This window comes from Passer montanus, unplaced genomic scaffold (assembly GCF_014805655.1).
Source record: "Passer montanus isolate IOZ18808 unplaced genomic scaffold, ASM1480565v1 scaffold15, whole genome shotgun sequence".
Classification (NCBI taxonomy): domain Eukaryota; kingdom Metazoa; phylum Chordata; class Aves; order Passeriformes; family Passeridae; genus Passer; species Passer montanus.
The window spans coordinates 6323073-6349640 of NW_024362051.1; the positions used below are offsets into that span (position 1 = coordinate 6323073).

The 26568-nt window shown below is 46.3% G+C and overlaps 2 protein-coding genes across 2 annotated transcripts; both read left to right on the top strand.

Moving 5' to 3' along the window:
• Positions 1 to 359: 359 nt before the first annotated feature.
• On the top strand, positions 360 to 22761 carry TGFBI (transforming growth factor beta induced). The gene is made up of 17 exons (XM_039701401.1): positions 360 to 509; positions 5011 to 5109; positions 11618 to 11682; positions 12995 to 13152; positions 14091 to 14255; positions 14931 to 15077; positions 15764 to 15905; positions 16452 to 16664; positions 16806 to 16943; positions 17183 to 17328; positions 17491 to 17627; positions 18141 to 18271; positions 20141 to 20265; positions 21129 to 21231; positions 21429 to 21508; positions 21877 to 21901; positions 22057 to 22761. The coding sequence occupies exons 1-17, from the start codon at positions 400 to 402 to the stop codon at positions 22110 to 22112; spliced, it is 2040 nt and encodes a 679-aa protein (XP_039557335.1). The 5' UTR covers positions 360 to 399; the 3' UTR covers positions 22113 to 22761.
• Positions 22762 to 23377: 616 nt separating this feature from the next.
• On the top strand, positions 23378 to 26174 carry LOC120498604 (transforming growth factor-beta-induced protein ig-h3-like). Its single transcript, XM_039701578.1, has 5 exons — positions 23378 to 23675; positions 24539 to 24641; positions 24839 to 24918; positions 25287 to 25311; positions 25467 to 26174. The coding sequence occupies exons 1-5, from the start codon at positions 23646 to 23648 to the stop codon at positions 25520 to 25522; spliced, it is 294 nt and encodes a 97-aa protein (XP_039557512.1). The 5' UTR covers positions 23378 to 23645; the 3' UTR covers positions 25523 to 26174.
• The last annotated feature ends 394 nt before the right edge of the window (positions 26175 to 26568 follow it).

The following is a 26568-nucleotide window of genomic DNA, read 5'->3' on the forward strand; positions in this document are numbered from 1 at the left end:
GAAATTGAAGACGAAACGCTGCTTTGGGAAGGGGGATATGAAACATCCCTGTCTGCTTCCCCGCGCACCGCGGCGGCTCTGCGGAGCACGGACGGAGCCAAGTGCGGGAAGACGGAGGGATGGAAGGGCGGGTGTCCGCGGGAAGACGGAGGGATGGAAGGGCGGGTGGGCGGACGGAGGGACGGGTGCATGCCCTTGGCGGGGGGCGGCCCCTCTCCCCTCTCCCCTCCCCTCCCTCCGGGCCGGGCCGGGCCGGGCCGGGCGGCTCCGCTCCCCCCGCGGGGCCGCTCCCGCCCCCGCTCCGCCGCCGCATTTAACGGGGCTCGCTGCCGCCGGCCCGTCCCGTCCCGTGCCGTGCCGTGCCGGTCCGTGCCGTGCCGGTCCGTGCCGTGCCCGGCCATGGCGCGCCCGCTGCCGCTGCTGCTGCTGGCGCTCGGGCTCGCCGCCGCCGCCAAGTCCCCGTACCAGCAGGTCCTGCAGCACAGCCGGCTCCGCGGCCGGCAGCACGGGTAAGGGAGGCAGGGAGCGGGGAAAAGCTCTTTTAAAGCCTTGTTCCCCCTCGCTCGGCCGGGTCCCGGGGTCTTTGTGCGGGCGCGGAGCCGGGGCGTGCGGAGCTCTCTCGGTCACCACTGCTTTCATCTCCTTCTCTTTCATGCCCTGGTAACCTTTTTTCTTTTTCGGTAACTTTTCTCCCTTTCCATCACGAAACTTAGTATTGCAGATGTCAGTTCAGACCCTCCAATGCTTCTTAGTCACTTTATCCCTGATAAGGAAAAAGGGGATAAAAATCCCTAGATTTTGAGCCACTAAAGATTTTGTGGAAAGAGTTCTCATTTTTATAAATTTGTAAGAAAAAAACCCCTTCAATGTCTCTGTGCACTCAGCACCAACTTACTCTTTGACTGGAAACCTCAGCTAGTGTTGGAAGTTTTCTTGGCAAGAATAATCACTAATTTACTAATAAACCTTACAAGATAAGATCTGTGGAAAAATGTATGTAGACCTCTCTTGCTTGATACACAGCTGGTTATAGAGTGAGTACTTTGAGTCTTCATTAATAGGCAGAAAACTAACCCAATGTTAATAGTTGTTCCCACTGTTTTTAAAGTTTATTAAGAATTAGGAATGGTGAAAGGATAAAAGATCTTTCAGCTGGCTTCCATCTCTCGAGATGGTGACAGTGATTGAGTTGATGCTTCTGTTTAAGTGCATTGCTGGAAGCAGGGTCATGAAATGCTTTAAATTAAAAAAACTCCCAAGATTTAAATATTGCAATTTGATACATTCTCTGGCAGGGATCTAGGTCAGGATTTATGACAAGGGATGTGCTGTTTGTATGCCTGACCAGGAACACAATCCAACAGGCAAATTCTGAGCTGATATTTATTTGTAATGGGTCAATAATGCCAGAATTGCAGTGATTTATGTAGAAATACAGTGAATCTTGTTCACCATCTCTGTGCCATGTGAAACTAAGTAAATAGCTCTGCTGATAGCCCTGAGATTGAAGTTTGCTCAGGGTGAATAAATTGTGCCAGTCCTGGTGTAAAGCAGTGCACTCAGCTCTGCAGAGAGAAGCTTGTTACGTTACTCCCTGCACAATTCCCAGAGGCACTGGGTAAGATGTGACTCTGGTCCACTCTGGTGCCTGAGATCTTTGGAACTGGAATGCCAGAACTTCCATCTGAGTTGAGATAAACCCGGTGTAGCTGATCACCCTGGTGCCTGAGATCTTTGGAAGACACGAGGAACTGGAATGCCAGAACTTCCATCTGAGTTGAGATAAACCCGGTGTAGCTGACCACAGCTCTTTGCTCACTGCTCCCATTGTGGTGGAGAGAGTGATTTTTTTACCAAGCTAACTTTTGAACATACACGGAATTTTGAGCGTTGATAAATGACGTGCCAAAGAGATACAGCAGCACAAAACCAGCCAAAAGCCTCCTGGATGTGGGGTGTGTTGTGTTGCTTTGCAGGAGCCAGCTCCAGAGGGGTGTGCAACCAGGACTGCCCCCCTTTGCTGTGAGCATCCCCCACACCATCAATGCCCCCATTGAGCCGAGAGCGAGTTGGGAGGCAGAGCTTGGCTCTACAGCAAAACTTGTACGTCTTAATTATGAAGAGAGTGATTTTTACCGAGCTAACTTTTGAACATACACGGAATTTTGAGCGTTGATAAATGACGTGCCAAAGAGATACAGCAGCACAAAACCAGCCAAAAGCCTCCTGGATGTGGGGTGTGTTGTGTTGCTTTGCAGGAGCCAGCTCCAGAGGGGTGTGCAACCAGGACTGCCACCCTTTGCTGTGAGCATCCCCCACACCATCAATGCCCCCATTGAGCCGAGAGCGAGTTGGGAGGCAGAGCTTGGCTCTACAGCAAAACTTGTACGTCTTAATTAACTTTTTTAGAAATGAACCAGCTCAAGTCAATGAGAGGAGCTGAAAAGTGCATAAGGAATGTTAGCATTTGAAGATGAAAATGTAGAGTGCTGTTCCCAAACCCAGCCAGGTTTGTGGGCACAACATGATGCTGGGGAGCACCATGGCCACAGCCATTGCAGGTATCTGGGGCTGTGCATTAACTCCTGCTTTTCTCAGCCTCTTGCCAAGGGCAGCCCCTGTCCCAGCAGCTCCCAGCTGCTGCTGCCAAGCAAAAGGCTTTGGCTGAAGGGGAACAATAGGCAGTTTTATCCTGGAGTCAGCGCGGCTGGCTGGGAACGGCATGGCAGAGGTGATGAACTCCAACGAGGAGAGGGAAGAGTGTTGACAAATTCATTTTAAGCCAGACTGGGCAGGGAACCAGAACATGCAATGCAGGGAGCCGCTACTACAGCGTGCCTGCAGGAATCATTGATAACACAGTCCTGAGCGGGGGTTTTTCCATGCTGAGGAAAAACTGGAAAGAAGTTTTCCCCCATAAGTCAGGGAGGGAGGAGCAGCCCCACAGAGCTGCAGTCCCAGGCAGGGAGGAAGGAGCAAGGCAGTTAAGTACTGTCCTGGAGGCACAAGGGTTTTCTTGGCAGGCTGCTCCTGGAGATGTGGGGGAAGTGATCAAACAAGTCCTTCAGTAGCCAGGCTTGTCAAGATGAATATTAGAGGGATTGTCCACTGCCGTCAGCCAGATGCTAAAATCGAGGCAAGGTTTGGAATTTCGATGTAATTGGAACCATATTTCGGCACGGCAGGGCCGGGTGGCCAAGGTGGGCTGAGTCAGAGAGCACAGACGTCTCTCTAAGTGATGATTTGGCTTGGAAGTTGCTGAGTCTGGGCCAGTTTGCACCAGCTGAAAGTTTGGTTTTGTGATTTCTAACTTTTTTTCAGTAGGTTCTCACTCCTTGTTCCCTGCCTTGTGTATAGAAACTGAATGAAATCCTTTCATGAAGAAACAAGCTGCCATTACTGGATGTGGCGGCCGGCCGTAAGGGAAACGATGAGCTGAGCCTCCCCAGGTCCCGCGGGTCCTCTCTTTCCCCTCGGGGCAGGCAGGATGAAGGTGCCTGGGACACGCAGGGTCGGATGCTGCCTCCCCAGGCCCTGCAGCAGCCGCACAACAAAGGCTCATTGAAGGCAAGCCAGGCTCCCGCGGAGGCTGGCACTGGAGTCAGCCAGCTATAGGAGACCCTCAGGTTAATTCATGCTAATGATGGCAGGCTGGCCCGCTCTGGGATGCCGCTGAAAAGCAAGCACGGCCACAGGAGGACTTGGTGGTTGGGCTGCAAGCTCTGCTTTTGTTCCTTTTGGGGGGCGAGCGGGCAGCGCCTCGGTCAGACACAGCGGGACACAGGCTGCTGCCTGTTCTCCTGACCTTCAGAAGAGCATCTCCAGACCCCAGCTGGAGTTTCGTTTGTGCAAATGAAAAATCTGCCTTGGACAGCACAGAGCACTTCTGACAGGCTGAAGTGATGATCTATGTGTTTTGCTTAATTATCTGTTTTCCCTTCATCTGCTTGGCAGCCAATACTGTGCCAACTTTTAGTGATGCTGCTGCAACTGGGACCTGGTGGTGGTGGTGGGAATCCAGCCTCAGATGGGCTAAGCATCCTCAGCTTGCTTGAGCATTTGCTACATCTCTGGTCAAGCCCAGAGGCAGTTGATGACCTTGCAACCCAGATCCATAAATCACATCTTTTGTGCTGACCATGTGTTCCTACACATGTGGCCAGGGCTGCTGGCCACAAACCACAGAGCTGGTGAGCCAGGCAGAGCAGGGAAGTGCTGTGCTGGCCAAACCAGCAGCAAAGAACCTCCCAGCTCCAGCTTGACCACATCTCTGCTCACGGTCATACCACTTCTTAGAAAGCTGAAGGGCAGCAGTCAGCTCTCAGCAGGGTTACTCACACATGGATCACCAACCACCACGTTTTTTTGCTGAGCAGGAGCTTTTGGTACCTTATGAGCTGGTGCAGCCCCTCTTGATCTGTGCTGTCATATCTGGTGTGTTGAAACACGGGAGGGCAGTGCCACTGCTCCTTTTCCCCTCATTCAGCTCCTTTTCCCCTCAAGTCCAGAATTTGCTGAGTCTATCATATAGCCAGAGTTCTGGGTTTGGTGCAAGTCGTAGACTGATAAATATCTGTTTTATTTTTTATATGTCCTAGACAATAAAATAATGGTTTCTTTTGCAAGGATTTGTATCCTTGCATAATTTCCTGGGTTTTAGCTGAGTTTTGAAGTAGCTGTTCACCATGGAAATTCTGACCAAAGGATTTTGACCTGATTTCTTTATGTTTTGGTGAGAGGTGGAACATGGAAAAAAGTCAAGAATTTGTACTCAGTGAAGAAAGAGATGCTCTGGCAGAGTCAAGAGAGATCTCTTTCACTGCTTCCTCCATTTCATGATAATCATTGTAGGCCTGAATTGAGCAAGTTGACTTGCAGCTCTCAAGGTTTCCTCCTTTGCCATCCCAGCAGGGCTTTTCAGGCGCTGTCAGGTGGGGTCTGGCTCCGTGTTGGGGTCAGCATTGGCAGGAGGGAGGCTTACAGGACCCTCTTGTTCTCTGTTCCCTGCAGCCCCAACGTGTGCGCGGTGCAGAAGCTGATCGGCACCAACAGGAAATATTTCACCAACTGCAAGCAGTGGTACCAGAGGAAGATCTGTGGGAAGTCCACGTAAGTCCCTGAGTGCCAGGGTGTCCCCAAAGACCCCGTTGTGGAGGGGGGTGCTGGGTGGCAGAAGCAGACAAGCAGATGTGGGATGTCAGAGCCCATGGTGTGTGTGTCACGTGTGTCCGTGTTAAAAATTGTTTTAGCTTTTTACCCCCTAAGAAATATTTGTTTTTCTAAAACACTCTGATGTTAAGAATGAAAAGTGCCATGTAAACATAAACCCTGATGGTTTATTCTAATTGCATTTCTATATATACTTCTATAGCTCTCTGTGCTGTAATGAAGTGTGGGCCAGATGTTTTCTAGTACTGTCTGTCTCCATGAGAGGCTCAATGCTGCCTAGATTTGAGAAATAAAAAAGGGGAAAAAAAGGCAGCCCAGAGCTGATGGATATTGGAGAGAATGTAAAATTCATCTCCATCTGTTTGCTTTGGAAGGGAAAACAAATAAAAGGAAAGAGGTGTCAGCTTTAGCCAACACTCTCTGACTCCACCAGGAAAGTTAATCAGACTTGCAGGCCAATTCCACGTCTAACATTGCAAACAATAATATTCAAGTAGCTGTTGCATGAAGAATCTGTGTGAGCAGCCTCGGGACATTCTTTTGAAAGATGCAGTCAGCAGATAATTAAGGCTATGCATGCTTGACTTTCTGCCAGGCTGTAGAGCAGGAGCAGAGAATCTTTTTCCTTGCTGTAGTCCAGGCTGGGCTTTTGGACTCCTTTGCTGGCCCACAGCATGGACCATCCCAACACCCAGGGTCAGTGCAAAGATTCCCTGAGCTGTGGGATCAGAGCTCTGGGTCAGGTCTCATCCTGGATCTGCAGGGTCAAAAACAGAGAGAAGAAAATCATCTCGCTTTTTTCCCTTATGGCTCGGTGTAAATTGTAATTAGATCTACAGCAACATGTTGTTCTTCCCTGCAGATTTGGGTTGCCATCACTGGTTTAGCTGTGACACCTGGCTGTCAGGATTCATGTGTGCTGTTGGTGTGGGGAGGAGGGAAGCAAACCAGGAGTCATGGCTGTGCACAGCTTTTGGCCTTTCATTGTACTTCACATGAATTTGCCCTAAGGAGGAAAATTCTGTCCTTCAGGTAGATGTATTGCTGGCTGTACCATGTAGTGTGCCTGTACCGTTGTTTTCCTTACGTCCAGTTGTCTTTTCAGAAAAAGAAAAAAAAAGGAGAAGCAATATTGTAAAAACAAGCAACCAGATCCCCTCCCATTTAATTCTACAAACAAAATTTTGGGCAGGCTTAGCTTGGGTGATTAGAGTTCAGGCTGTCATCTTGGCTGAATAATGGTGCTTCTTGACACGAAAAGGACAAGGTTATGGCACAGCAATATGGTCTCATCATTGCCTTTCCTGATAACAGAGTAGCTCAGTATGTCTCCAAAGAAAACACTACTCAGCTGTGGATGTGGGAGAGTTTTGCTGCTCTGGTCACTGAAAGACAAAGCAGTCCAGCCATGGATTTCTTTAGCTCTGAAGCAAGTGAGAAACTAACCTTACATAAACCAAGTGTGCAGCTGTATTTGGCACAGACAAACTCATGCACTTATCTCGAGGAGGAGGTGGAATAACTGGGATCTGGCAGTATTTCATGGTTTCATTTGAGGAGAACTCTTTCATTTGGGGTGAACTCTTCTACCTCATTTTCTCTGCTTTTACCCAAGTGTCTCACCCAGTGATGCATCACTGAGAGAAAAGCACACAGACCATTAACCTGCCTGTTAACCTATGAGGTAATCTTTCCATTATCCACAGAATTTGCTCACTATTCTTTGCTTTACATCATCTCCACAATGGGTGTTATTGTCTTCTCCCAGTCCTTCCTGAGCCTGGGCCCTGCTTTCTCCTTTAGCAGTGCTGGTGCAGAACAAAGGACACGTGCCTTGACTCAGATTTTCCAGGGGACCCTGGGACAGCTCTGATTACAAATGTTTGCTTGTGATGGCTCCCACTGGACGTGCTGTGCCTGGCATATGGAAGCAATCAGGAGTCGTTTGGGCTCTAAAGGACAGGATGCATTATGCTGTAGCAGTCACATTCCTACAGCAGTGTCAGGAGTCTGATGCTGTGCTCAGGTGTCATAGCCCAGGAGATCAGGTGGGCACAGCTGATGGTGCTCAGCATGAGCCTCCAAACTGGCCCCTCCTGTTGGACTGAGCTGGTCCTTGAGAGGTTTTGAGAATACCCTTAAATTCTAGGAAAAGAATCAGGATTTGGCACATTTATCATAAGTGGGTGGATCCTTTGCTTGGGATCTGTAGTCAGCTGTTCCCCCCTAAAGTTGTGTGGGTGGTCCTGTCACATGCAGGGGGATCCCCCATCAGTCCTGGGGGAATGGTGTAACTGCATAAGCATGGTCATTATCTCCTCCTCCTGAAAGGTTTTGTCCACCTGAGAACTTCAGTCCTACACTTGAGCCATCTCATTTGACCGGGCTGTTTTCCTCTGTATTTGCTTAAAGTGTCACTGGTGCCAGAAGCTGTGTTGCAGGTGAAAATGCCTGGCTCTAGGACAATAGGTTTGACTGCTTTGGTTTCTTTCCTTTTCCTGCTCTGATCACCTTTTCAAACAGGTAGTGGGAGGGAGGTCAGTGAGGGAGCAGGAACTGCTGAGGAGCGAAGCTGAGCTCCTGCAGAGCTGGCTGTGAGCAGAGAAATTCATCCCTCAGCAAGGAAGGCAGAGCAGTTCCTGCACACCTGCAGCATAACCTCACTCCTTGTGGCAGGGTCACATCCTGCATCAGGAGGCTTGGAGTGACTGTAGCAGCAAGGAAAGCCAGCCTGAAAACCACAGCTGTGCTTGGGCTGTAGCCGTGGCTCAGCGTGCCTCACCTTTGGGTGCTGCTCAGGCACTGGGGAGCAGCAGGTGCTGTGCTGAGCTCCTCTTTGTTTGGCTGCTGGCACAAACAAAGGGTTTACACCTCACTGGGGACACTGGGGACTTTCTATATCTGATGCTTGGGAGGCATTTTCTGGCCCACAGAGGTGGAGTAACTCCAGTGGGGCTGTTTGTGCACAACGGAAATTTTAAGTCATGCATCAGAAGAAGACTTCTACCTATTTATCTCTCTTTATCTGCCTTTTTTTAAATTTGTTTTTCTCTACTCACACAGTATTGGCTCACACAGTTACAGAGAAATTAGGTAGAGGATTTATGTAGAGTTTTTATCTTTGCTGATGAAGTGAGATAAGATAGTTGGCAAGAAGTCAGACACTGCTTTGATTTCAAGGAGCACTGAGACAAAAGTGTTTTGGTAATTAGGTAACTTTCCACTGTTAGTTATTCCAAAGTCAAAGAAGTAGTTCATTCAGAGTATATTTTCATCATTTTGCCTGTGTATTTTATATTTTTCTCCTTCTCTTGTGCACTGGACTCATTCTTCCAGAATTAGGGGTGCAATCCTACATCCCCACACACATCGAACACATCCCCACGCACTGTTTTGTCTTGAGAATGAAGACAACTCATAAATTTTGGTTTTGATTATTTTTTGAGGAATAACCCATTAATGGATTCCTTTTTCTCCCCCCTTTTAAATTAACTTTCCTTTTTTCATGTGTGTTGTACTTTCCTCAGTTTAGGAAAAAATTACTGGCACTTATTTTACAAAAACAAAACATATGGGCTTTATTACAGGAAATTATTACAAATGGATCTTTTTCACTAATATATGCCTAAGCTTATTTTTATTACCTTGAAAAATGCACTTTAAATTTAATTTCAGCTCCTAAGAATGCAACAGCAGTGGAACAATGACTAACAAAAACCTAAACTAAAGGAGCTTGCTTCTGCAGGCAGACACAAATAGACATTAAAGAAATAGTGTTTCAAAACCAGAGGCAAAAAAACTATAGATTTGACTTGAAATTACTCATTGAGGAGGTCAGGAAATTGTGGCTGAGGCGTTGCAGAGTGGATGACAAATGCTCTTTGTGTGAGGGCAGTGCTACCCTTACCCACAGCATCCGCCATGTCCCGGTGCATGGGCTGGGCCAGAGCAGGCAGCAGAAACAGGGATGGCCTGGGCAGTTCCAGAGGCTTCTGTGCAGAGCCCACGGTGTGGAGAGTGGCTGGGAGGTGCTCAGGGGAAGTTCTCCTCCCTGGGCAGCAGAGTGTGGCTCAGCCAGGTGCAGCAGGACGTGCCCAGAGCAGCCTCCCTGCCCCGTGGATGTGAGGGAAGGCAGCCCTGAGATGCAGAGCATCCTTCAGGCACAGCTCTGCTGCTCCTCTCCAAGGGCTGGAGGTGGCTGCAGGACCAGCTGGGGACATGCCCTGGGGCCACCCTGAGCAGCCCCTTCAATGGTGCCTTTGGGTGGTCTTTTGTTTTCTCCTGGTCCACCAGCCATGGGACACCAAATGCCTGAAGCTGTGTTTTATAACCCTCATCTCTGGCTCCTTGTAGGTGCCAGCCCTTGGCTGAGCACCTCAGTGTTCTCTGTGTTCCCCTGGCCTTTGCAGCAGTTTGCCAGAGCTCGGGGTGGTGATGTGCCAGACACACTCCAGGTGATGCTGGAGGCCACCTTCAGTGGGAGAGTGAGACAGGGACTTGAGGGAGTCCCTGCCCAAGTGGAGCAGGCCCCGTTTCTGCCTTGGTGCTTCTTGCCATGAGCTTCCTTTGCTGCTGGAGATGCCCACAAATGCTGTGAAAAGCAGGAGGTGCAGTCACAGAATCACAGAATGGTTTGGCTGGGAAGGGGCTTTAAGCATCACCCAGTTCTACCCCCCTGCCATGGGCAGGGACATTTGACCAGGTATCTGAGCCTTCCCAGTGCCCTCCCCTCCTGGCAGGCACCAGGGGCACTCTGAGCCAGTGTGCCACAGGCTGTGTGCATCCATGTCCTGCCCCTTTGGAGCAGCTCATTAATCTCCAACTGATCTATAAGTAAAGCTTTTAAAGCCTTCGTCAGCACTTTGGAATGATTTCTCTTTAATCAGCTCTTCATCTTTGATTACAGGTCTGAACCAAGGGAACTGTCTAGACTGGATTTAGTTTCTAGGGTGAAAAAAAGCAAAATTGGAGGTAGGGGAGGGAAGTGGTGGGGGAAGAAAGTGTGTGTTTCCAATGAACACGAGACAGGGGGGCTGGGAAAGCAGAGCAGCAGGGTGTTAAGATCTCCAGTAGTCAAAGGAAGGGATTGCTTTAGGCAAACTCTTTCCCACATGGAATATATAATGTCTAGACAATCAGTCTGGGTTTGGATTGTAATTCTCTTAGGAAACCATGACACAGAATTTATTTGCTTCTGTCACAAAAAAGCAGGTATTTGTTTCACTTTCTGGCTCTTAATTACCCTGAAGAATTCCCTATTAAACCCCAGGCATTTCTACTGTTTGTTAAAATGATGACAAATATCTGAAGCTGGAGGATTTTCCTCTCTCTTTGGGTGAGTGTGCTGACCCTCAGCAATACAGCATCCTACTTGTCTCAAATTCAGCTGGGAGCACAGAGGAAATGCTTGTCTTTGGAAGGAACACCTATTCCCTGGCTCTCTCAGCCCATCAATCAGGTGGCCTTGTTACTTTCACACCAAGCATAGAGCAGGACGTGAAAGAATCCCCTGGGAAAAATAAGCAGGCAACTTCTGGATTGATCTTTTTTCTCTTTTCCTTTTTTCTTTTTTTTTTTTTTCTTCTCCCTCTTAATATCAAGCCATGTTCCCTCAAATGGCCACCTTTGAGAATCAGATGATTGTTTGCCATTGAGTTGCAGATGCTGGATGCAGTTTTCAGGCAGCTCTTGCTTATTTAGGGTCTGCAGATTGTCAGGACAGCCCAGGATGGTGCCTCTGACCCCTTTGGTTTTACAGGGGGAAAGTGCTGCCATCAGAAGGACGTGCTGCTCTGAGGCTGCTCCCAGGGACACAGCTGTGCTGTGGTGCTGCCCAGGCTGCCTGTGGATGCACATCCACCACTGGTGGAATTTCTCCTTGCAGAGCTGTTCCCAAGTCCTTGTGCCAATGCACCTATCTGAGAACAGGGTTTTCCTTTCCCTCCAGGTCTGTCTTGTGGGTGTTGCCATAAGTTAGCAGATAATTTCTGGTGGTGGACAGACACAGGGTGAAATGAGAGGGAAATGCTTGGCTGGTTTGGTCAAACAGCCAGGGTGGAGCTGCGGGTGATGCCTGAGCAGTGATGAGATGTGACAGCAGCAGTCAACCAAGGAGATCCCCAAATCCCATGGGAAATGTGCCCAGATGAGCCAGCACTGTCAGTCTTGTTGGGACTGTGGAATCAGTTTTCATCCACTGTTTGTATAAAGTCTCCTGGAAAATGTATTTTTGAAAAGAAATTGTGTCTGCTTTTGTTCTGTGGAGAAATTTACAACATGCAGCCCTGAAGGAGATAAATGTGTGGTTAGTCTTTTGTTGAAGTCTTTATTTCTAATGAAGAGTCTGCTTGGAATCATCCCCAATATGGATAGACCCAGAATGTTATCAAACAGAGAAAAAGCTGTGAGACACTGCTGGTTAATCTGCTGTATCCATCTCTTATTGCAGAGTAATCAGTTACGAGTGCTGTCCTGGATATGAAAAAGTTCCTGGAGAAAAAGGCTGCCCAGCTGGTAAAAATATGTTTGACATTTTTTAGACTTCTTAAAATTATACAGCTGCCTAGTAAAGGGAAATGTTAGAAAATTGCCCAAAGTGGATTTGATTTTTTGCATTTTCTGCACAATATTGCCGTGAACAAGTCCAAAATGGACTCGGTGGAGCACCAGCCAAGAGTCAGATCAGCTCCAAAGCATGCTAAATGTTCCAGACAACTTAGAACCTTGGATGTAATTGAACTTAATCGAGCATGGGAAGGCCATAGGGAACTACTTATTCCAGCAAGTAATATATCTGTATTGGAAAGTCAGTTCAGAGGAATGAAAGTCCTATAGCCAGCTCTGCCAATCTTTGCTCATTTTTATTTTCATAGATTCATAGAGCGGTTTGTACTGGAAGGAACCTTAAAGATCATCTGGTTCCAACCCCTGCCATAGGCAGGGACATCTTCCACTAGACCAGGTTACTCCAAGCCCCATCCAAACTGGCCTTGAACATTTTGGCAAGCATGGGGTTAGCAAACTTTTATTTAGGAGAAAATACAGTTGATATTGGGGGGGAATAAACTGGGCAATTAAGAAAGCCATATTCTGCTTTTGCTTTCGGAACACTTCCACAAAAGTCTGATGGATCCAAGTTAATATTCAGAGGAATGAAAGTAATAGCCAGCTCTGCCAATCTCTGCTCATTTTTATTTTCATAGATTCATAGAGCGGTTTGTACTGGAAGGAACCTTAAAGATCATCTGATTCAAACCCCTGCCATAGGCAGGGACATCTTCCACTAGACCAGGTTACTCCAAGCCCCATCCAAACTGGCCTTGAACATTTTGGCAAGCATGGGGTTAGCAAACTTTTATTTAGGAGAAAATACAGTTGATATTGGGAGGGAATAAACTGGGCAATTAAGAAAGCCATATTCTGCTTTTGCTTTCGGAACACTTCCACAAAAGTCTGATGGATCCAAGTTAATCACATGGGCTGGTGCACATGGTCAGTGGACACTCAGACCAGCAGCGTCCAACACCAAATCCCAAAAGCCTGAATACAAACAGGATTGGCTGAAAGCAATCAATGTCTTTGCTTGCCTAAATCACATTTGTATAAAGGCAGAATACGTCATTCAAACTTGCAAGAATACAGTAGATCCTGGATTACTGTTGTAATTGAGGGTGAAGCTGTCAGGCTATGATTATTTATTATCTAATTATTGAACAGACACCAATCCCCTGGTGTGCTTCATTTCCCAGTGTTCTCACCAGCTATGCTTTAACTCAGCTAGAAGGAGGAATATTGTTTTTGGGAACTTAACCTTCTCTTCTTTCAGCTCTGCCACTTTCCAACATCTATGAAACCCTGGGAGTAGTTGGGTCTGCCACCACACAGCTCTACTCTGACCGCTCCAACCTAAGGCCAGAAATCGAAGGACCTGGAAGTTTTACTATTTTTGCTCCCAGCAATGAGGCCTGGGCATCCTTGTCTGCTGTAAGATAATTCCTCTGCTTCCTCCTCTTCCACTGATTTTCCCTAGTGGAGATCCAGCTCTGAGGGGTCTGGCAGGATAGGCATAGTACTGATAGAGGAAGGACTGTGGATTTCCAGGATGGTTTTCATTGCACTGGTCCATCAGCTCCAGAGCTTTCTGAAGGATCCCTTCACCAGAGAGATGTGGATGTAGAAATCCCCTCACTCCGTTTTCCCTGCCTGTTGCCATTAGAGATTGAACTGAAACCTACAGCAAGAAGTTTCCCATCCCTTACCAGTTTTCTTGTTGACCCTTACATTGCCATTCTGGTTGTTCTTAATTTGTACAAATAGCCAGTCCCAGAGGAAGCCTCAGTAATTCCCACATGACTGTGTCCCATGCTCAATTAGATACACATCCCTTTACATTCATTTTGATTTTCTCTTTCCATGGCTTGTGATATTTCCACTCCTGGAGTGGTCACTGCTGTCCTGCTGCTGCTCCCATCCAGTCGAGCATCCCTGTGAACAAGAACAGTACCAGGGCAGGGAGAGGGGATATTTATGGGTCTTACCACTGCTAAGCCTCTGCCCCAAATGCCCCAGCAGAGCCCCTTGCAGGGATGATGCTGTTGGGAAGGATCTTTTAGTGTATTTGTCAGTGGCCCTTTTGCCTTACTGCTCACTTCAATGCAATGATCCCACTCTGGAGCAATCATCCCTTTGTGTGCCGAGGACTGGGTATCAGAGCTCTTGGCTGCTTTTGTATGGAAAAAGATAAGGATTTGAGAAAGCTGAGCTCTTAATTTACACAATGGCATGAGGCTGAATGAATCACTTAATATTCATGCCCACACCCCCACCTTGGGAGCATCCTGGGAGCAGCCAGACCTCCTGGTACTCTCTAACAGATGCCTAATTGCACTCAGTACTGAAGAATTGATTTTTCTGGTTTTCAGGAAACTCTGGATTCCTTAGTGAGCAACGTTAACATTGAGCTGCTCAATGCCCTCCGCTACCACATGGTGGACAAACGGGTCCTCACAGACGACCTGAAACACGGCACCACACTCAACTCCATGTACCAGAACCTGCCCATCCAGATCCACCACTATCCCAACGGGGTAAGGCCCTCACAGAGCCACGCTGGCTCCGGCTGGGAGGCACCACAGTGGGTCACCTGGTCCGACCTCCCTGCTCAAGCAGGGTCATCCCAGAGCCCATGGCACAGGATTGTGTGCACACGGTTCTGGATGTTTCCAGTGAGGGAGGCCCCAGACCCTCTCAGGGCAGCTTGTTCCAGTGCATGCTCACCTGCAGTAAAGTTCTTTCTCATATTAAACCTACCCACAGCAGGCTTGCTTTCCAGCTGCCTTGCAGCTCCTGCACTGTCCTGGGACCTCCAGGACTCTGTATGCTTAGGTTGACAGCTATTGAATTAAGATACATACTATGAAGGAGTTTGAAAATTATATTTTTAAACAGATGGTTTCCTCAATGCTGTTTCAGCCCATGCTGCTGTGTAACTCTGCTTGCCCAAGTATTGGTTCTGCCTAATTTTCTTAGTCTTGAGGGTAGAAAAAACCACTGATGATTTTCAAAGCTCTTTAAACTTTAAATATTTCAAACATTCTTGATAGAACATTCTCACTTTTGGTGGGTATTTTAAGGAAATACAATTCCTGCTCTTGCTGACTCAAAATGCTCACTGCATTTGAAATAGAAATAGAAAAGCAGCAGAGGCTGCTTTACCTTCTGGTTTTAGTGCATGTAACACCCATGGGCCTTTCCCTCTGCAGATTGTGACTGTGAACTGTGCCAGGCTGCTGAAAGCTGACCACCACGCCACCAACGGAGTGGTTCATGTCATCGACAAAGTCATTGCCACCACCACCAACACCATCCAGCAGATCATTGAGACTGAGGACAGCCTGGAAACCCTCCGGGTCAGTCAGCACACGGCTGCTCCAGGTCTCCTTAAAGATGCTCAGGCAGCCCACCCCCCATGAATTGTCCTGAAGAGCTTTGCCAGTGTCTTGGGCTGTGACCCTGGAGCTGCTGATGAAATCCTTGCACCAATGTAGCTCATTTTGATTTAGGAAGAGAAGTGTTTGCTATCTGTGCAAGTAGGGTTTTATAACATTAATTGTCACACTTCTATGGCTGCTCAGGAAAAAGAGACTGAGTCTGTCTCCTCACTCTTGTAGGGGAGTCTTAGCCTTAGGAGATATTAACTGTTCCAATTTGATGTGTCCTGATATATTTGCCTTGGTATTTGCCAAATTAAGGAAAATGCACAGGGGATTTGCAGTTAGCCAGATGTGGGTTCTGATCTGAATTATTCACTGGAAGTACTGTGAGCCTTTCCAGGCATATCTGGGAATTTGAACTAGCTCTCAGTCTTGCCAAAAAAAGGGGGTCTTGTACTCAAATTTCTGGAACACCAGAGAACCATGGTGCTGGGTCAAATTTATAAAGGGACCAAAGTGCTGAATGAAGCTATTCAGGATTTTTTGTAAGTCCTCTGAAATTATAAAAGCCTTAATAAGTCTGTCCAGTGTCCCTGGACAAAGTTTCTGACCTTTGTATTCTGGCTGAATGTGTTTTTCCCTCTCTCCTTATTTTTGTGAAGACTGCTGTGGCTGCATCTGACCTCAGCAGCTTGCTGGAAAGCGAAGGCCAGTACACACTCCTGGCTCCCACCAACGAGGCCTTTGAGAAGATCCCACGAGAAACACTGAACAGGATCCTGGGAGACCCAGAAGCCCTGAGGGGTAAGTGCTTGTTTACTGTGGCCATTGAGAGACTGAAGAGTATTTTTCAGTTCTTCTAAATTTTTTCTCAACAGCTTCTTGGTACACTCTGACAATAGCTGCAGTGAACAGATGGGACAGAGTCCATCTTTTTGAACTGGACAGCCCAGCTCCCTTTGGTTGGAGATGTGTAGACATGGCAGGAGTGGCATCCAGATATGGATGAGGGAGTTGAAGCAGTCTCTTTTCTGAGTTTTCTTTATCACTTTTTGAGGTGGTGATTTCTATTGATCCAGCAAGATGCAAGAAAAGTAAAATCCAATCAATGTAACTTCCCCTGACAAGTGAGTCGAGTACCCACATGAAACCTTTTGAAGTTGGCAAAAGTGTATAAAAAGTGACTCTTTTTAGGCATTTTATTTCACAGGCTGTGGAATTGGAATCAGCTCAATTTAAAATGACTGCATTTTGTGGAGTACACCCTGGCCATGGAACAGGATCCCTGAAAGCTGCAATACTTACACAGCTGGTCTTTGCAGCTCAGTAAGGCACTCTTCTCTCTCACAGACCTGCTGAACCATCACATCCTGAAGTCGGCCATGTGTGCTGAGGCCATCATTGCTGGCCTGACCATGGAGACCCTGGAAGGAACCACCTTGGACGTGGGCTGCAGTGGGGAAGAGCTGACCCTCAACGGGAGGCCCATCATTGCCAACAAGGATGTCCTGGCAACCAACGGCGTTGTGCATTTTGTCAATGAGCTGCTGATCCCAGACTCAGGTACTGCTGCCTCTCTGCAGTGTTCTTTCTGCTGCCTGTCTTTTGTCTGTTTTGCCAAGGAAATCCTGGATTTAGAGGGCATATCCATGATGAGTGGATAACCTTTAATGCAAGGTTACGATGTGTTGTTTCTCTTTTCAGCTAAGACTGTGTTTGAGTTGGCACAAGAATCTGAAGTTTCCAAGTCTACAGACCTTTTCAGACAAGCTGGGCTCAGTTCTCATCTAACTGGCAGTGAGCGAGTGACCCTCCTTGCCCCAGTGAATAATGTGTTCAAAGGTAAACCAGGGATTAAATCCCTTCCTTCCATCAGTTTGCACCACAGATCTCCTTCAAACAGTTTTCAGCCAAATTTCAGTGCACAAGTATGCAAATCCTCTCTCAAATGCCTCGAGGCAGTGGCATCCAGGTTTACAATTTAAAACTGATGTGGATAATGCTCTGTATTTGAATGGTTTTTAGTGTCTCAATAGCCATTTTAAGTGAATCACTGGTTCTTTCCACACTTTCTGCTGCAGATGGACTCCCTGTTATTGACAGCAACATGAGAAACTTGCTTCTGAACCACATTGTTAAAGACCAGCTCTCCTCTAAATATCTGTATCATGGGCAGAAACTGCAGACCCTGGGGGACAAGGAGCTGAGAGTTTTTGTGTACCGCAATGTGAGTCCTCCCTGTGTGCTGTGCTCCAGGGCTGGGTGATGTTCAGTGTTCTGATGTGCAGCTATCATGTAAAAAGGGGAAGTGAGCACTGTGGAAAGCACCAGCATCTCTCTTTTGAAGCATATTCTAATGAAGCCTTCTTTTCTGTGATTGTGTTTGCAGAACCTGTGCATTGAGAACGCCTGCATTGCTGCCCATGACAAGAGGGGAAGGTTTGGGACCCTCTTTAGTGTGGACAAAATGCTGACTCCTCCGACTGGCTCAGTGATGGATGTTCTCAAGGCAGACCATCGCTTCAGGTGACCTTTCTGCTCTTCCCCAGTGCCAGTTAGAATCAGAAAAGCTGCCAAAGCAGTTTCTATTTATTATGGGTCATAGTCATGACAATGTATATGTTTTTTTTAGCATAGAAAAGTCATCCAAAACCATGGTCTCTCTAAATTATAGGGGGTGAAACTTCAAATAACCCTCAATCAACTGTGAGCCAAGAGTAAGTGGTTTCCCTAATACCACAAGAATCTGGCTTTGAAGCCATCTCTGCCCATCAGATCCGCTGCAGCCAGACCTCTCTGACTCCCCATAGCATTTGGTCCCCATGGAGTCAGCACTCCCAGGCTGCTTTGCCACTTTTCAGATGTTCTGCTTGGACCCCACAGGCTCATTTCCTCCCTAATCACCATTTTGGCTATTTGACTTGCTGCACCCCAGCAGGATTTCACAGTTGTAACTCCCCAGCTCTCTCTTGAGCCCAGCACTCATCTGACCAGTGAAGTGGTTTGCAGTGAAGCATTTGATGCATGTTTGCTTTGCAGTACCTTGGTGGCTGCAATCCAGTCTGCAGGGCTGACAGAGAACCTGAACAGGCCGGGAACCTTCACGGTGTTTGCTCCCACAAACGAAGCTTTCCAAGCCATGCCCCAGGGGGAGCTCAACAAGCTGCTGGGTGAGCATCTCCAGAACATTTGGGTGATGAGCTGCTGTGTGTGACTGCTGTGATTCCGGGAAGAATGGCCAAATTTCTCTGTTAATGTCATTCCTTGGCTGTGTCTTTTGGAAGCATGAGCTTCCTACCCAATGGAGTTGTATAAGCAGAAGTTGAGGATGCAGAGAGTGGCACTGAATTCCAAAAGTGGGGTTTATACTGCCTGTGTTCTTGGAAGATATATTTGTAGTGTGTGTCACAAACTCACTGTGACTTCTAATTTGGCTGTAGTGGTGGTCTAAGTGAGATAACTCCCAGATATTTCTAAAAGAACCAGTGAGGGCCCTGCCTTTTTCAGGGATGAAAGAAGTGAGAATGTGGCTCTTGACCACACAGGATCAGGGTGTCTGCAGTAAATTTTGCAAAGAGAAGACATAATCCACATACAGCCTCAAGTTACACTGTATGAAATTTAAGTAATAAAAGGCTGTGGCTGTTTCTCCTTCTCCATGTACATGGACAAAGCAGGAGGTCCAGTCTAATCCAGGGAAGGCACCATTCCAGCTCAGACAAAGACCAGTATCCTGAAAAGCAAAGGCATGCAGGCTGGGTGTGGAAAAAAGCACGGGAATGTTTAGTAACTCCCTTCTGGATAAGCAGCATGATCTTTTATTTTGTTCATGTTGAGAACTGGTTGTGGCTGGAAACAATGTCAGGTATTTGAATGTAATGTCTTCTTGTCATTAAAACCGAGCCAAACATTGACATCATAATTTGGGAAGCATCTGCCCATGGTAGCTGGTTATCCTTTTAAGTGCAGGGATGAGGAAGCAGTAATATCAGTCCAGTCTTATGCTTAACATATAAATATTTCAAAAGTGTTTTGCAGCCATTGCAAATGGCTGCAGGAATGAAGATTCCCAGATGCAGACACTTCAGATGTTCTCTTCTCACACAAATGTTTAGCTTATGCCTCTGATGAAGAAGTGGATTGTGCTGGTGAGGATGTGCAGAGTGAACTGTGGCCACCCTAAGGAAAACCATAATGGAAAAACACTTGCATACAATCTTTGAAAGCATTGAAAGAAAAAGCCCCCTTGCTGAGGGAGCTGTTCTGTGCATGGAGACCACCTTTGCACTAGCTGTCTGTGGGGCTTGTCAGTGACTCTGTCTGTCTGTGGGGCTTGTGTCCTCTGAAGGAGAAGATGGAGAAGTGCTACTGGCCCAAGCTGCACACCTCACCACCTCTTCTGGAAAATAGAAGGTGCAGGGAAAGCACCTTATCTTCCTAAAATTTGTTTCAAAGCAGGGCTGTATGAGTAGAGACTCAGTGGGGCGGTATCAGGGCATCAGTCCATGAGACATTAGTGTCACTTCTCCTGCACTTTTCCCCTTCCTACCCAGCTGTGAGGATTGTTGCCAAGTGACACTGGCCTTGGTGACATTTGGAAATACCAGAATGCCCTATCTGCTTCCTTATTTCACATGGCTCTTTCCCCACCCCATCCCAGACTTCCTTGGGAAGTGAAAGCAGCAAGAGAAGCAGGTTCATTCCCAGAAGCAGCTTCTCACTTGGAACAGTCAGAGAATGAGGGATGAAAACCCAAGAAAGAGAGAATTCATGTGTAGGGCAGGCTTGGTAGGTACCAAGGTGGGACACTGGGAGAGTGTCTTTCTGGATTTGGGAACCTGATCTGCCCGGGCAGGAACAGGCTCAATGCCCTAATTAGGTCCCTTTGCCTGCTTTTCAGTTTTGGTTTATTTTTTCAATTGTTTCTTCACACTTCCAGGAAATTATGGTGTTTTCCAAGTAATTACATTCCAGCCTGTGAAATATGGGAAGCAAGTGCTGGTGCTGGTTTACAGATGTAAATGTTTTTTTTCCCCCAGGTAATGCCAAGGAGCTTGCCAACATCCTCAAGTTCCACGTGGCTGACGAGATCCTGGTGAGCGGCGCGGTCACTGCCCTGGTGAGGCTGAAATCCATGCAGGGGGACAAACTGGAAGTCAGCATGGTGAGTCACCTCAGATGGGCTTCTGGGGTCAGCAGGGCTGCCCAGTGTTGGGCTGTCCATGTCATGGACCAAGGCATGTCTGTGCTCCTTTGGGTGGTGTGGGATCCATGGTCCCACCTGTGTTTTCTGGGCTCTACTGGAGGGACTGTTGCCATTGCTCAATTCCACAAGCTGGAAGAATGAAATGTGGTTTGCCTCAGCTTTCTCCCCAGAAGACCAGTTGTGAATGATTTCCAGGAGCTGCTATAAATTTAACCCCGAGTCATGGGGGGGAAAACATAAATAAATGAAATGAATAGGTTGTTCAGCTAACATATCGTTTTGTGTAATGAAAATGATCTCTGCATGAGCTCCCTTAGCACAGCAGAGTTTATTTAGATATATAATTTCATTTCAAAAACTCTACACTACATAAGGGAATGCAGAATCCTCTACTGAGGAAAAAAAATACTTCAGAAAATAAGCAATCTATGCACTCTATGCATAAGAAAACAGGACAAAAATGGAAGGGACTGTTTCTAGGTGCACTGAATTGGCCAATGTGCACTCTGGACTCTTCCTGTGTCCAGTCCTGCTCTGCCCTCTCCTGATCCCATCTCCACAGCCATCCTGCTGGTGGATGTGCTGTGCTGCCATGGCACAGCATTCCCAGCCAGCTGCACTGAGGAAGTCCAAAGCCTCCCAGCCATTCCAGGACAAACTGCTCAGGCTATAATTTGTCTTTATAGTCTCCTTAATTGGCAAGAGGAATTCCTTCAACCATCCAGTAAACAAATGAATGCAAAGTGAAGGGTTTTTCTAGTAACATTGAATGACAGAAGATTCTCATTTTCTATTTTTTAATTTTTTCTTTCACTGAACAGAAGAACAACGTAATACACATCAACAAGGAGCCTGTTGCTGAAAGCGATATCATGGCCACAAATGGTGTCGTTTATGCTGTGAATTCTGTCTTACAGCCACAGGGTAGGTCCACGGTGAGAAATGTCCAGAGCACCTTGTTGCAGCCAAACTGCTTTGGGAGGGACTGGGGACACAGGGGAATTGCTTCAGTTTGGTGAGGAGAGATTAGTCTGTAGTGGGATTTTCAGCAGAAAATAGTGGAAGGAAGCAGCCTGCATGCTCTGACAAGTATTTCAATGCTCTCAATGTCCCACCCTTAGCTTCAAGGCCACAAGAAAGAGGTGATGAGCCTGCAGATCCCGCATTAGAAATCTTCAAACAGGCATCTGCATTATCCAAGGTAAAAACCTCACACTGCAGAACTGCTGAAATTGCATTTTGGTAATAATTATTGGAAGATCATGTCACATTCATATGGCTGGCTACCTAGGAAAGTGAGTGCATGTGTTTCAAGGAATGATCCATCCTCTGGTCTTGCATGATTTAATAATATAAGAAATAATAATACATTTTGCAACACAAAGCTTCAGTTTGCAGCACACTGTGAAAGTAACCTTGGCATGCTACTATTATATATCAGCTTCCAGTAATGAAGAGTCATCCATCCATAGCTTTTGGAGACTAAGGATAACTACATTGACATACAAACTGTTCTTATGGCTGTTGGAGTGTTGCATTTATGCAAACCTGTGCTTTCTTCCCATGCAGGTTTCTCAGAGGAATCCTCGACTAGGTAAAACAACTTCTCTAATTTCCATTATGTCCCCCTATCCCTTAAAGAGGTTTCTCCCTGTTCTCTTGCTCTAAGCAAGATGTAGCATGACTGGGAGGAGAGGGGCAGGGGGTGCTTTGTGTGTGCCCACCCAACTTTGCTCTTCTCCCTGGCAGCCCCCGTGTACTCCCGGATACTGGCGAGGATGAAGGAGAACTCGGGGGGATTCTGAGCCCATCATGAGCAGCCACAAGTCAGTGCCTCCATCCCATCCACTCCAGCTGACAGCTGAAGAGAAGGACAGAACCTTTTCAAAAACCAAATGCCACCCTTAAATTTATTTTTCTTTGCAATGAAACGGATAGAAGAAATGAAAAGCCATATATATGTATATATTTTAAGACCATTTTTATTTGGTTTTGACTTCCCAGACCAATGAAATATTTTGAGGTTTTTTTGTTTGTTTTGTTTAATTTTTGTTTTGTTTCTTTTTTAAATAAAATTATTCTCCAACTTTCAATGTTTTGGGCTTGATAGGTACATCCAAGGGCCTTTTATTTTTTAAACAAGCATGTCCTTCCTTCTTCCCTTGGATTTTAAAAGTCTTCCATGAAATTCTGATCTGCAGGCTTTTAACAAAATTCTCTCCATTGACATTGAGAAAATTGCAGTTATAAGCTATGGTTTGAAGTATTAATTTTTTTTTTTACTGGGGTCTTTTTTTTGTGCCTATGGGTTATAACTGTGCTGCATTTTGTTTATGAGATTTGAAATGAGAGTTCTCCCTGGCTGAAGCCTTCCAGTAAATGATTAATTTTTAATAATGGTTGTTTTTTAATAAAAATTAAAAATAAAATCAAAAATATAAATATGAAAAGTGATGACAGTGCTTGGTTGGGTTTTTGCTTGGTTTGAATTGCCTGAGGGCACCAGGTGATCAAACCTGAGCACTGGGAATGAGGGGAATCAGATTTGGCTGGATCAACATTGATAGGCCTAATAGTTACTTGAGTGGAAGGGAAGAGCATTTCTCCTCTCTGATCCTGGCCTGGCATCATTTTTTGCTGTTGCTCTCATGAGCAGCCACTGTCACTCTCTAAGGAGCACAGGGCAGCCATGCACATCCTTCCAGCCACCTTTGCTGGCAGCTGGAGCTCAGTGCCACATTCTGTGCTGCCAACAGCATTTACTCCCCATCGGGGCTTTAGATTTGCTCCCTGGTAGTTATTACCTTGGTGAAACCCAGGAGTAGGAGGCAAAAAAGAGAAAGAGGGTGTCAAGTACAGAACACAAAAGACTCAGGTTGTTTTGCTTGCTCTGGCACAGAAATACCCTGATAATTCTCCTTCTATTAAAAGCCCAAACTGAAATCCCACATGCTCACCCAAGAAAGAGAGAATTCATGTGTAGGGCAGGCTTGGTAGGTACCAAGGTGGGACACTGGGAGAGTGTCTTTCTGGATTTGGGAACCTGATCTGCCCGGGCAGGAACAGGCTCAATGCCCTAATTAGGTCCCTTTGCCTGCTTTTCAGTTTTGGTTTATTTTTTCAATTGTTTCTTCACACTTCCAGGAAATTATGGTGTTTTCCAAGTAATTACATTCCAGCCTGTGAAATATGGGAAGCAAGTGCTGGTGCTGGTTTACAGATGTAAATGTTTTTTTCCCCCAGGTAATGCCAAGGAGCTTGCCAACATCCTCAAGTTCCACGTGGCTGACGAGATCCTGGTGAGCGGCGCGGTCACTGCCCTGGTGAGGCTGAAATCCATGCAGGGGGACAAACTGGAAGTCAGCATGGTGAGTCACCTCAGATGGGCTTCTGGGGTCAGCAGGGCTGCCCAGTGTTGGGTTGTCCATGTCATGGACCAAGGCATGTCTGTGCTCCTTTGGGTGGTGTGGGATCCATGGTCCCACCTGTGTTTTCTGGGCTCTACTGGAGGGACTGTTGCCATTGCTCAATTCCACAAGCTGGAAGAATGAAATGTGGTTTGCCTCAGCTTTCTCCCCAGAAGACCAGTTGTGAATGATTTCCAGGAGCTGCTATAAATTTAACCCTGAGTCATGGGGGGGAAAACATAAATAAATGAAATGAATAGGTTGTTCAGCTAACATATCGTTTTGTGTAATGAAAATGATCTCTGCATGAGCTCCCTTAGCACAGCAGAGTTTATTTAGATATATAATTTCATTTCAAAAACTCTACACTACATAAGGGAATGCAGAATCCTCTACTGAGGAAAAAAAATACTTCAGAAAATAAGCAATCTATGCACTCTATGCATAAGAAAACAGGACAAAAATGGAAGGGACTGTTTCTAGGTGCACTGAATTGGCCAATGTGCACTCTGGACTCTTCCTGTGTCCAGTCCTGCTCTGCCCTCTCCTGATCCCATCTCCACAGCCATCCTGCTGGTGGATGTGCTGTGCTGCCATGGCACAGCATTCCCAGCCAGCTGCACTGAGGAAGTCCAAAGCCTCCCAGCCATTCCAGGACAAACTGCTCAGGCTATAATTTGTCTTTATAGTCTCCTTAATTGGCAAGAGGAATTCCTTCAACCATCCAGTAAACGAATGAATGCAAAGTGAAGGGTTTTTCTAGTAACATTGAATGACAGAAGATTCTCATTTTCTATTTTTTAATTTTTTCTTTCACTGAACAGAAGAACAACGTAATACACATCAACAAGGAGCCTGTTGCTGAAAGCGATATCATGGCCACAAATGGTGTCGTTTATGCTGTGAATTCTGTCTTACAGCCACAGGGTAGGTCCACGGTGAGAAATGTCCAGAGCACCTTGTTGCAGCCAAACTGCTTTGGGAGGGACTGGGGACACAGGGGAATTGCTTCAGTTTGGTGAGGAGAGATTAGTCTGTAGTGGGATTTTCAGCAGAAAATAGTGGAAGGAAGCAGCCTGCATGCTCTGACAAGTATTTCAATGCTCTCAATGTCCCACCCTTAGCTTCAAGGCCACAAGAAAGAGGTGATGAGCCTGCAGATCCCGCATTAGAAATCTTCAAACAGGCATCTGCATTATCCAAGGTAAAAACCTCACACTGCAGAACTGCTGAAATTGCATTTTGGTAATAATTATTGGAAGATCATGTCACATTCATATGGCTGGCTACCTAGGAAAGTGAGTGCATGTGTTTCAAGGAATGATCCATCCTCTGGTCTTGCATGATTTAATAATATAAGAAATAATAATACATTTTGCAACACAAAGCTTCAGTTTGCAGCACACTGTGAAAGTAACCTTGGCATGCTACTATTATATATCAGCTTCCAGTAATGAAGAGTCATCCATCCATAGCTTTTGGAGACTAAGGATAACTACATTGACATACAAACTGTTCTTATGGCTGTTGGAGTGTTGCATTTATGCAAACCTGTGCTTTCTTCCCATGCAGGTTTCTCAGAGGAATCCTCGACTAGGTAAAACAACTTCTCTAATTTCCATTATGTCCCCCTATCCCTTAAAGAGGTTTCTCCCTGTTCTCTTGCTCTAAGCAAGATGTAGCATGACTGGGAGGAGAGGGGCAGGGGGTGCTTTGTGTGTGCCCACCCAACTTTGCTCTTCTCCCTGGCAGCCCCCGTGTACTCCCGGATACTGGCGAGGATGAAGGAGAACTCGGGGGGATTCTGAGCCCATCATGAGCAGCCACAAGTCAGTGCCTCCATCCCATCCACTCCAGCTGACAGCTGAAGAGAAGGACAGAACCTTTTCAAAAACCAAATGCCACCCTTAAATTTATTTTTCTTTGCAATGAAACGGATAGAAGAAATGAAAAGCCATATATATGTATATATTTTAAGACCATTTTTATTTGGTTTTGACTTCCCAGACCAATGAAATATTTTGAGGTTTTTTTGTTTGTTTTGTTTAATTTTTGTTTTGTTTCTTTTTTAAATAAAATTATTCTCCAACTTTCAATGTTTTGGGCTTGATAGGTACATCCAAGGGCCTTTTATTTTTTAAACAAGCATGTCCTTCCTTCTTCCCTTGGATTTTAAAAGTCTTCCATGAAATTCTGATCTGCAGGCTTTTGACAAAATTCTCTCCATTGACATTGAGAAAATTGCAGTTATAAGCTATGGTTTGAAGTATTAAATTTTTTTTTTTTTTACTGGGGTCTTTTTTTGTGCCTATGGGTTATAACTGTGCTGCATTTTGTTTATGAGATTTGAAATGAGAGTTCTCCCTGGCTGAAGCCTTCCAGTAAATGATTAATTTTTAATAATGGTTGTTTTTTAATAAAAATTAAAAATAAAATCAAAAATATAAATATGAAAAGTGATGACAGTGCTTGGTTGGGTTTTTGCTTGGTTTGAATTGCCTGAGGGCACCAGGTGATCAAACCTGAGCACTGGGAATGAGGGGAATCAGATTTGGCTGGATCAACATTGATAGGCCTAATAGTTACTTGAGTGGAAGGGAAGAGCATTTCTCCTCTCTGATCCTGGCCTGGCATCATTTTTTGCTGTTGCTCTCATGAGCAGCCACTGTCACTCTCTAAGGAGCACAGGGCAGCCATGCACATCCTTCCAGCCACCTTTGCTGGCAGCTGGAGCTCAGTGCCACATTCTGTGCTGCCAACAGCATTTACTCCCCATCGGGGCTTTAGATTTGCTCCCTGGTAGTTATTACCTTGGTGAAACCCAGGAGTAGGAGGCAAAAAAGAGAAAGAGGGT